This window comes from Scardinius erythrophthalmus (genome assembly GCF_964197995.2).
Source record: "Scardinius erythrophthalmus genome assembly, contig: HAP1_SCAFFOLD_538, whole genome shotgun sequence".
In the NCBI taxonomy this organism is placed as follows: Eukaryota; Metazoa; Chordata; class Actinopteri; order Cypriniformes; family Leuciscidae; genus Scardinius; species Scardinius erythrophthalmus.
In genome coordinates, this window is record NW_028296081.1 from 1 (window position 1) to 11760 (window position 11760).

General features: G+C 37.1%; 1 protein-coding gene across 4 annotated transcripts; it reads right to left on the reverse strand.

Annotated features, from left to right (window-relative positions):
• Nucleotides 1-515: 515 nt before the first annotated feature.
• Nucleotides 516-10930, reverse strand: LOC308686625 (zinc finger protein 362-like). Of its 4 annotated transcripts, none has more exons than XM_081395067.1 (9): nucleotides 10810-10930; nucleotides 7251-7314; nucleotides 6139-6385; nucleotides 5936-6061; nucleotides 5027-5354; nucleotides 3513-3737; nucleotides 3300-3378; nucleotides 2301-2459; nucleotides 516-1597 (listed from the first exon to the last, which is right to left on the reverse strand). In XM_081395067.1, exons 2-9 carry the CDS (start codon nucleotides 7311-7313, stop codon nucleotides 1481-1483), a joined length of 1344 nt encoding a protein of 447 aa, XP_081251193.1. In that variant the 5' UTR covers nucleotide 7314; nucleotides 10810-10930; the 3' UTR covers nucleotides 516-1480. The 4 variants fall into 4 exon arrangements, with proteins under 4 accessions (XP_081251193.1, XP_081251192.1, XP_081251191.1 ...); XM_081395066.1 differs by having other exon boundaries at nucleotides 6139-6406; nucleotides 10810-10922; XM_081395065.1 differs by lacking the exon at nucleotides 10810-10930 and adding an exon at nucleotides 10106-10183.
• Between the last annotated feature and the right edge of the window lie 830 nt (nucleotides 10931-11760).

Here is an 11760-nt window from a genome sequence, read left to right on the forward strand (position 1 = left end):
TATCACTAGCCCTAACATTCAAATTCCCACTTTATTAACGTCCTAAAGTGTCACAATAAATGGGAAAAACGAGTCCAAAAATACGTATAATAGGTGGATCTGGCAACACAGAGGCTGCACCCGCGCCCTCACTCACAACGCGCTCTCAAGCCCCGTTCACTGTTCCTTCTCTCAGCGACATGAATTGCAAACACACATATGACGCGGTTTAAACGGCTAATTAATCATTCAGAGAGCTTAAAATTTTATTTTTTAATATAAAAAAATGACCGAGGTCCTGTCAAAACCAGCCTGGAACTACTTTATACATAATTGCTCACCTTAGAATGTTCGTCAACCAATCAGATTCAAGCATTCAACAGTCCCATAGTATAACAAAGATTAATGAAAAATACATTGCTCACTGTTAGTTCATGTTATGTTAACAAGTGAGACCTTATTGTAAAGTGTTACCAATACAACAAATACTCTCAAATACTACCATACGTACAAATGTACTCTACAATTTAAATAATAAGGGGATGAAAATACTGCCTTTAATGCAAAAAAATCAAAACCTTCATTTTCTTTCTGCAAAATATAAGATTGTGGACATTTCCTGACAGTTTTCACCCATCTAGAATGTCAAATGCATGCTGACATCCGTAACATAACGCAGGGAAACTGGTGCAAGTTTACACTTTTTTAAAGTGTGAATTCTAAACGCTGTGCGTGTTCAAGCCAAAACGCCATTTTCATGTTTAATTTTTGGCACCAGACCAAAAAACATTTTTGTAAAGCACTAAGATGAATCTCGGGAAACATCTAAATGTGCTGATTTGTCAGTAAAGTCCTCTGCAGATTTATAAAAGTCCTCTTGAGAAGTTTACTTGAATGCTAAACTTATTTTTAGTACAATTTCCCTACAAGCAAGGAAAGAAAAACATTTTACGATTGACATTATCAAAACACAAGACCATTGGTCTCTAAACCAACTCTGAGTTGCCCAAGAGAAGGGGATTTTTCCCAGACAGCATAGAAAAATATGAGAGGAGGTACTGGACTTGGTCCAAGCTTAAAACATACAACGTATGTCTTCTGATTTTATAATGCATAATACCTACAGTCCCAAACGTTTAGCTGCCAAGAGCAATGCCTTTATTGTCATAACAGACCAGAAACGTTTAAAGCCAAACCTGTGTGGCCTGAAAGTGCTGTGAAACCATCTTTGGATTTCCCGATTATTCCTTCTCAACTCAACAATGAGTTCAAGAAGAGTAACGCGTGTAATAGAACCTTCCGAAATCGCTGCTGTGTTTTGAGCCTCTATCCACACAGTCTAATACCTTTTGGAATGTTCTCAAAAATTAAACAAACTAACAAACACACACACACACACACACACACACGCACACAAAAAAAAAAAGGTCAAACCACCGAGAACAGGCGATTTTGCTTGCTTATGCCAAGATTGGGAAAGACTGACCGCAGGACCGGGAGCTCAGATGAGGGAAATGCGAACGGGAACGTTGGGGGAATCGGTCCTTTGCGGCGAGTGTTGACTCACCAGATGTTCTACCACCGTGTGCTTGGACATGTGCTTCATAAGGTAGGTCTCCTGGGAAGGGACGTTATATCACAAGATTAAAGATATGCATGAAAAACAATGATTGCATATATTGCTAAAAGACTACAAACTGCCTGAACATGTTCAGTAAATCCTAAAAGAGTCAATTTAATTGGAAATGACACATCCCGTTGGTTCTCAAACTGTGTGGACATTTAAATACATATTTTTAAAATACCAATTGTCAAATAAAATGTCTCACTTTTTATTTTACATTTCTAATTCTGGATCTATTTTTAAAAAAAGGTTAACATCCCAGCGCATCTCAACCTGTGGTACTACTAGGGAAGTTTAAAATAAACTTTAAATAAATAAGATATTTAAAAAAAAAAACATTTCATTTAAATGGTCACATTTTATTTTACATAATCATATTTCTATTTGTTCTGAAACTGTTAAAATAGCTTTACCTTTTTAATAAATAATGATGATAATAAAAATCAGAATCAAGATTTTAAGATATATATATGAATTGCATTTACTGTAACTAGTCACCATTTCATTTTCCCCCCATCGTTTTAATAACCTTTATGCATAGACTTTTTTTTTATCATCCTGCATTTTTTAATTTCTCAAATAATGTAAGGTCATAAATGCTGCATGAATATTAATTATAAAAGCATTTTTTGCACATACAGCATGCCACACGTTCTTGGGTGTGAGAGTTTGAGAACACTGAAGCTGATGTACTCACAGAGGTGTAGGCTCGACCGCACATGCTGCAACAGTACGCCTTGGCGTTTTTGATAGCGTGAGCCGACAGGTGGATTTGGAGGGAGGCGGAGTCAGAGTAAGCTCGGTAACAGTTGGAGCACTTGTAAGGCTTGTCTTTATTATGTGATCTCTGGTGGGACTGCAGAAACACAACGCTCTTGTTATACACCGACACACACTCACACAGACAGATGAAAGAATCCAGGTGGATTGAGGTCAGGGTTATTATACTTAGTGAGTTCACCTAAATTCTGTCATTAATATCTCACCCTCATGTCGTTCCAAACCCCCTAAGACTTTCATTCATCTTCAGAACACAAATGAAGGTCTTTTTGATGAAATCTGAGATCTTTCTGTCCCTCCATTGACAGTTACGCAACTACCACTTTGACGCTTCAAAAAGTTCATAAAGAGATCGTAAAACTAATCCATATGAATTGAGTGGCTTAGATCACTTAAATCACTGTATATGATGAACAAATTCAATTTAGACTTTCATTTACATATAACCATTGATCAGCAAACTTAAACAGAAGCTCAACCGAACTTGCTTGACGTGCAAGAACAAACCTCATTGGTTCTCGCTGAAGCTCAAACGTGCTGCGTAACACGAGAATGAACCTCATTGGTTCTCTCACATCTAGCGAACATGATTGAGCTTCCGTTTACCACAACTGATGTGTGAGTTGATCAATGTTTATATGTGAATAAAAGCCTAAACTCAATCTGTTCATCATATAAAGCGATCGAGTCTCTTCAGAAAATTTGGACTAAACCACTCAATTCGTCTGGATTCGTTTTACGATCTCTTTATGAACTTGTTGAAGCGTCAAAATGAAAGATCTTCATTTGTGTTCTGAAGATGAATGAAAGTTTTATGGGTTTGGAACGACATGAGGACGAGTAATTAATGACAGAATTTTCATTTTTGTGTGAACTATCCCTTTAATGAAGTAAGTGAACGATATTTAGGTCTTACTTGCAGATTGGAGAGCTGCGTGAAGGCCTTTTCACAGCCTGGATGGAGACATTTATACGGCCGATCACCTGTGTGGATTCTGTAGAATGCAAAAAACAAACACAAGGTGATGGAAAATGTCAAAACACAAGATTAAATGTCTTACAATCTCAAAATATCCTAGTTCATTCTGGTAATACACATCACGCTTGTCGACACATGCTCTTACAGTACCTGGTGTGCTGCTGTAAGTGGGAGAGCTGGCGGAAGGATTTCTCGCAGTAGGAGCAGTGATAAGGCTTCACTCCCAGGTGAATGCGCAGGTGCTGAGACAGGTAGGACGCGTTGGCGAAGGACTTGGTGCAGTGAGGGCACTTGTGGGGCTTTGCTTCTGTGTGGGACTTGGAGTGTATCTGCATGTCCGACTTGGAGAAGAACGTCAGCGGACACACTTTACATCTGCAAAATGTGGAAAAAAATCTATTATTTTTTTTCAAATGGTGGTATGTGGGGGACTCTGGAGAAGGGTTTATGTGGTTAGTACTGTTTGCAAATGTTATAAAAGCAATTTATGGAAGCTAATCTCTATAGATGACATATACTGCAGTTTGGAGCCCTATATAACGGTGAAAAGACACTTGCAGGGGAAGGGAATTCAAGTCAATTTGGATTTGGACCAAGAGATCAAACCAAGATGATACACACAAAAAATCAATGCTGTTTGATGTTCATCATCGTTATCATTCATCAATATTTACATCTAGGGCTGCAGGATTAAAACGGAATCACGACATTGGCTGATTATCAAATCAGATAAATATTAAATAAATATATGCACTGTGTTCACAGTAAATGCTGATCCACATGAACTCAAGCATTTAGCAACACAACATGCGCCAACCATCTTTCCACACTTATAAACCGGCTGTTGTCAACAAAAGAGAAGCTTTAAGATCGTTCTGACAAAATAAAAGCTTGACGGTTTAACTTTTGAAAATAAAGAAATTAAAACAGCCATAAAAAATGTTATTGTAATTTTGCAGTTGTATTGTACAATAGAATCATTTTCTTAAATTAATTAAGTTAGAATGAATTCATAACCATAAATTATTTGTTCAAATTGTGCAGCTATTTTAAAGGGATACTCCACTTTAAAATGAAATTTCTGTCATCATATACTCACCCTCATGTTGTTTCAATCCTTTATGAATTTCTTTCTTCTGCTGAACAGAAAGGAAGATATTTAGAAGAATGTCAGTAACCAGACAGTTTCTGGTCTGGAAAAAAAATATACTATGGAATTCAATGGGACCAGAAACTGTCTGGTTACTGACATTCTTCTAAATATCTTCCTTTCTGTTCAGCAAAAGAAAGAAATTCATAAAGGATTGAAACAACATGATGACAGAATTTTCATTTTAAAGTGGAGTATCCCTTTAAATCGCTATTTTAGCAGAAAAAGAGCAATTACATTGCTATTTAAATAACATTTATTAATGTGGCAGATGCTTTTATCTTTTATTTGTTCTTATTCAAAGTAAGCAATTTATCAGTTCATGCATTCCCTGGGAATCAAACCCATGACTTTGCACCTTTACTGTCTTGATGCACCACATCTCTATGCAAATGAAATGCATGCAATAAATGTCCTGAAATATGAGAGCAATACTAGAGGAGAACATCTTAATTTTGGGCCGAAATATTCCTTTAAACATAAATCATCATGAAATGCACCCTTCAACTTCTACCTGTATGTTTTGCCCTCTTTGGCAGGGATACCAGATGATTGGTCGACTCCAGAGGCCAGGATCGGGTAGGGAACGACTAAGAGCGGCCCAGAGGAGTTTTCAGCTTTGATCTTTTTGCGACCTCGTCCTATGCTCTTGGGAGGTGGACCCAGCAGTCCTGCCAGTCCTCCGCTGTTTTTGAAAGCCTCCATCCCGGGCCCGCCGGCCAGTCCTGAGATGAGGTTTGGGGAAAGAGTCTGACTGCTGGTGGTTGGAGTGGTCGGGGTGGTCGCCGTCACGCTCTCTGACGTGTTGAGGTTGGCAGTTCGAGAAGACGTCAGTGACAGTCCTGAAAATACACCTCAATTAAAGAGGCCATATTATGCACTTTTACAAGGTCTTGATTTTATTTTTGGGCTCTACTACAACAGGTTTTCATGCTTGAATGTTCATTGTTTTTCACATATTTCCATTGTTGCAGCACCTCTTTTCCCAGTCTGTCAGTAACGCTCTGTTTAGTTCCTGTCTCGATGAAGCCCCTCCTTCCGAAAAGCACAATGTGCTCTGATTGGTCGGCTGGAGCAGTGTGTTGTGATTGGTCAAGCGCTTCAAGTGTGTTTGGAAAATGTACCGCCCCTTACCATAATCATGAGTTTCAACACACTACTTACTAACTCAATCAAGCCCCGCCCCTTTAATTTGCATATGCCTCCAATTTGCATATGCCTCTATTTAAATAATTCCGGGATGGAATTATTTAAATGAGGAATATTGTGACGTGTTTGCTCTCGCTGGAGGGACTTTGTGCTTTGTAACTTTGCAGACCTCAAACAGCAACATTACACAAAAAAGCATAATAGGTCCTCTATAAGTATATAATAGCAAAAACATAATTGCATTAAACAATTACAATATTTTACATGCACATACCTGAAAGATGATTGGCTCTGGATGGCTGGTCTATGATTTGCCGCAAATGCCAGTCTTCCCACAGTCCCCTTGCTTTAATGGCAGTCTTATCGTCCAGATTCAAGTTGACGTCACCCAGAATGCGACCTGCCCGAGTGAAGTGCACAGTTAGCAGTGCGCACGCGTGTCAGTGAGCAGCTCTGCTCCATGCCGTAAGGGTTTACCTGCGACGGAGCTGGAGGCGGGTCGGGCGTGCAGGGCGATGTCGGGCTGGGAGCTGTTGTGCACGTGGAGTCCTGGCATCTGCTGCAGCTTGGGCGTCGATATATTGTGCTGCCCGCCTTCTGTGGACGTGGGTGGAACCAGCAAGGGCTGCTGGGAAGGGACAGAAGTGGGCGGCAGGTGTGGAGGTCTGATTTTCTCCGCCATCAGCTGTTCTTTGATCTTGTTGATCAGCACGAGATTATCCAGCTGGGAAAAAGTGAGATCAACCTGATGGTTCCGACATGATGAGAAGAACTCATGTTTAACCCTATAAAGCCTGCTGTATCATGTTTGATATGCATTTTTTAGGCCTTTAAATGATCAACATGAAAAATCTACTACATGCCTTCTGACTTATTTTAGCGAGTAAAACAACTTTTAGTATCATTCTAAAAACGTTTCTATGAAATCTTTACTGATTCTTATTAAGTAAATGAAAGAATAACTTTTATATTGTTAGTAATATTTCAAGATAAATACCTACTGGACTGAAGAAGCTTAGGTTTACTTGATTATCCATACATCATTGTTTAGAAAATTAGAAAATGTGAATATCAAATATGACTCATCAGGCTTTTTCATTTGTACATCTCTTAATCATCGTTGTATTGCCTTGTATCACATGTTTCCCTCCACAGTAAAAACTAAGCATTCAAGTATCATCTTACCAAGTAGTACCAGTAGTCTTTTATACCGTTATATCAGAATTCATCTTTCATTTTGGCCACATAAATATCCGCAATTGCATATTTTTGCTCAGTTTGGGCCTTTGAATAAAATGAGGTGTTTTTCCTCCTATGAGCTTCATATATGAGCCATAAAACACTGATGTATCAAATATGACACTTAACAAAAACAAATAATTTTACTATTATTTCACATGTCAGTCTTTACATTTGCTGACTAGAGAAAGATCTGACTGTTAAATAGTAATTGCACTCTTATCTGTTACTTAAGACAACTAGTAAACAACAATGATTCTGTAGACTGGTTGTCTAGATTAAGTAAATAAAAAAATATAAAGACAGGGATTAATTATGTCTGTCCGTTGATGCACGTTCATTTTCCTTACCTGACCAGGAATAGAAGGTGGAGGAGGCCAGAAGTATGGATTATTAAATCTAGGTTCTGCCATTCTGAAACACACAAAGTCATACTTGATTAATGATGCTTTATTTTAAGTCATTCACTATTACTTGCCCAATCCTAGGATAACAACCAACCAAATGGATCCTTTTTGGGATTACATATATAATTTAGATTCCTTGCTACTGAGATTCCCAGATTATGGCCTGGTTTCACAGACAAGGCTAAGACTGAGCCAGGATTAGGCCTTAGTTCAATTAGGACACTTAAGTAACATTACTGGTGTACATCTTGAGACAAAACAATGGCAGTGACATATTTCAAGATATGTCAGTGCAAGTTGTGTTCAGGTAAAGCAGCTCAAACATACATTTTAGTCTGGGACTAGACTCAAACTTTGTCTGTGAAACCAGGGGAAAGACAATACTAAGAAAAGCAAGCAAAGATTGTGGGATTGTTTACAAAATGTACAAATTCTCACAAAAGGCTCTCGGCTCATATGTGAATGAATGGAACTGAGGCGACTGAAATAAACAGGAAAATATGTATTGTTTAGATTAGGTCTGACCTCACCGGATTCTATATTGATAAGAAATGCAGATCTAATCTAAGGAAAAAACTTCAATTACACAGTATATCAGTTGAGAAACAACTTTCACAACCCATTTAACTTCCATAAAATGTCATATTTGAGAATAAAACAGGATATTCAAGAAAATACAGTTAAGTATTGACCAGCAGAGGTTTGTTAAAAGATGTAATTCTGATTTAATCAAACAATAGGATCTGGCTTCATGTACAGAGTTATAGTAAAGCTTTATTACAGTGACATGGAATCACTCCCATTGTTCAGAAGATCTTTTTGTTGAAGACTTGCACTAATACTAGCACATTAATTGTAGACTGTGCCTTTAAATGCATTGGTACATTACGTCATATTTTTCATGACACAGTGGTATTAATATCATACAACACGGAACAAGTATTTCAAGCAATATCACACTGTTTGTTCACACAGTTCACACACCTATAGCAGATTAATAAATAATGCCTCAACTTGACGCCCATTGGGAAAATCAAACAAATAACTTCTTAATGCAACACTTGAGGATTGCTTGTTGGATTGCTATGGCAAAATACAAATGCATAAAAACATTTTTAGTAAATATGCTTTGCTGTGATGGTGCAAACTTCTTCAGATTTTTTTATCACAACAACGTAAAATATTTCAACCTATTTCAACTTGAAAACTAAAATTCTGTTGCTCCCTTAAATTGTTAAGTAATCAAAATAGCTGTACAAGTCATTTCAACTTAAATCATATTAAACTGACCTTAAAAATCAAGTTGAGTCTCGTATAACTTAGAAAAAAAGAAAGATAACTTTAAAAAGAAACTGAAATAGCTTAAAATATTTTGATGAGTTAAAGTAAAAACATGTTGCCTTAACATATTGATCATATAATTTTTTACAGTGAAAGCATATAAACAAAAAGCAATTTATTAACTCGATCTGAAAACTACACTGACTGCAAAGTGAGAAAGAGAAAAGAAAATGATGCTATTTGAGTCTCTGAATGTTAAAACCTAAAAATGTCAACTGCAGCGTCTGATTCATATGGAAAAGTGAAAACTCTACCCCTCAGTTTTAGCAGGAAGTGAAACAGACACCCTTTCAGCATCATTAAGGAAATATTCAGCAGGGTCTGGACATATCGCTTTTATTATTTTTGGCTGCGGTAAATGAATTTCTCTGCAAGGCCCCTTAGTCAAACACTCTCAAGACCCATAAGCACTGCCAAAACATTCATAGCACGGTGTCATAGACGAAATGTATGAAAATGATACGCCTTAAGAAATCACACCGTATGGAAACGTTTCTAAAGGTCCGGAGTTCCCAACGGGCAAAACAGAGCAGGTAAAGATTGGGTTGAGCGGAAGGATGAGCGTCATTGTTCCTGTTTGCTCAATGCAACCACTTCAAGGAATAATTTTTCTATATAAAAATAAATTACTGTGGTGAAACCAGGGTACAGTGCCGGATTGTTAGTTGTATGAATACTAGTATACTATACAGACATTAAAATTCATTGTTTTGTAAAAAACCTTTCAGATACAAAATAGCTTATCTGCACTAACTAATTTATAATTAATTATTATGAAGATCTCAACTAATGTGGCACTGAAATTCATATCTGGTAAGTATTTCCAAGAATATCATGGTACTACCATAGTAAATGTCCTCCAAATAACAAACAAACAGGGAAGAACCATGTAACTGTACTTAGATTGGCATTAAGGCCATTTTAGGTTCATTTTAGGGTAACACTTTATTTTACAGTGCCATTGCTACAGATATGTTACATGTAGTTACTATAGTAATAATTATAAATGATACTTAATTAACCCCATAGTAAGTATTTCGGTAACACTTTATTTTAGTGTCCTTGTTACATTATATTACATGTACTTACCATAGTAATAACAGTAAATTATGCATAATTACATGCAACTAACCCTATAGTAAGTACATGTAGTTGCTTAATATTACTCAGTACTTAAATATATAATTACACTGTCACAAAGACACCTTAAAATAAAGTGTAACCCATTTTAGAATTAAATCTCGCAAACTACAAAGACTTCTTCCAATATCCCCAGTTTTCATCTCATTTAAATAACGCTGAGGTGAAGAAGTCTGTGAGTTACAGGCTGCATATAACATTTAAAACTATTTAATACTCAAATAAGCACCTTTAAACAGCATGTAAATATCAAATACACATTTTGGCGAGGAATGACACGCCTCTGAGTCTTTGATATAAACTGAGATAAAACTTACTCAACTTTTTCTTTTATTCTATCGGCATCCTTGAAATCATTCGCAATTAAAGCACGTCGTCTTTGATCAAACATCAAATTGAAAAGATCCGGAAAATCTCGCAAAATCGTGGCTTCAGAAAGTGCAAGTCCCCGGTGTCTGCCTCTCCCGCATTCTCAGACAGTTTTATTAAAAATTTCAGACAAAAGGAAAACAAAAATGGCAGCCTGTCTTATTTTTATAAGGACAGGGCGCCATATTCTGCAGATCCCAAATTTTTTAGCGACAAAAATAAAGCGCGTGAATTCAGATCAAAGGAGCGACGCGTAAAACGCCGCATTATTTGCATTAAGTGTGTGAATGATTGTTTACTTAGATCTGCAGGTTTGAATAGCCCGGCTGGAGGAGGAAAAAAAACAGAGAGGAGGAAAAAAAAAAACCGAGAGACTTCCTACAACAATCATGCGATGCGAAAAACACACACAAATGGAAACAGACGCGCATCCCTCCCGCGAAAATGTAACATTTCTATCCTGACGCGATGATGCAGAAGAGCGCAGAGGGAATATTGTTGCAACACGCAACTGCTTTTGATTTTTTTTCTTTTATTTGAACTTTTTTTGCTCGCTCGAATGACTGTGGCAACTAGCATCGTTTCACTGCATCGTGCAAACGTCAAAAAATTACATGCATTCGTGAATATGAAAAGAGACACACAGACATACCTTACAGACCTCGACGGTGGATTTTCTAGATTTATTGAAAGGTTGAGATGTTGTTTCGGCTTTGCCTTCGGAGGGAGTTCAGACCTTCCGGGTCGCCTGTCGTTCACTTCTGGTGCTGCAGACACAGCTAGAGGAGAAACCATATATGATCAAACATACAGCACAGCTCAAGCCAGAAAATCACACAAAATCATGACTCGATAACATTTCGTGTTCATTCCATTCCTCTGAGAGGTCCGGGAAGTGATTTACAGGCACTGAGATATGGATGAGATACTGAGATATGGATTGCCTGACTCATAACAGATCACAGCCATTCTCACGACCAGCAACATATAATACGCATTTTTATAACATAATATGCATATACATATAATATCAACATTTATATGCATTCATTTGGGTAGGAATAGAATAGAGATATGATGTGCAGACCAAAACAACACAATATACTCTAATACTACCAGCCAAAAGTTGGAACACATATTATTATAGTTATAGGCTACAATTTTCAACATCTAAATAAAGTCATCAGACCTATGAAATGCCATTGTTATTAGAATTATGCAGTGACCTAAATATATGAAACAAATAACAACAACAAAAATGAACACATTTGAGCTTCTTTGTCAAGATTCCAGCTCTGCACACTCTGGACATTTTCTTAAAGGGATAGTACACCCCAAAATAAAAATGATCCCATGATTTACTTACCCTTAAACCATAGGTGTATATGACTTTCTTCTTTCAGTCAAACACAATCTGAGTTATATTAAATAATATCCTGTGTGTGTATATTAAATAATATCCATATCTCTTCCCAGCTTTATAATGGGAGTGGATGGTACCTTAGATTTTGAGGCCCAAAAAAGCACATCCAAAGCAGACCTTCTGAAGCGAAGTGTTAATGTAATAAAAATATCCATGTTTATAACTTTATAAACTATAATC

Bases quoted from the DNA above. Each gene is read 5' to 3' on its own strand.
- LOC308686625 (XM_081395064.1), bottom strand. From the start codon at position 10,179: ATGTTTGATCAAAGACGACGTGCTTTAATTGCGAATGATTTCAAGGAT. The intron at 7,315-10,105 runs GTAAGTTTTATC...TGTGTGTTTCAG, and splicing joins AGAATAAAAGAAAAAGTTGA to AATGGCAGAACCTAGATTTA. The intron at 3,379-3,512 runs GTACTGTAAGAG...TGCATTCTACAG, and splicing joins CACTTACAGCAGCACACCAG to AATCCACACAGGTGATCGGC.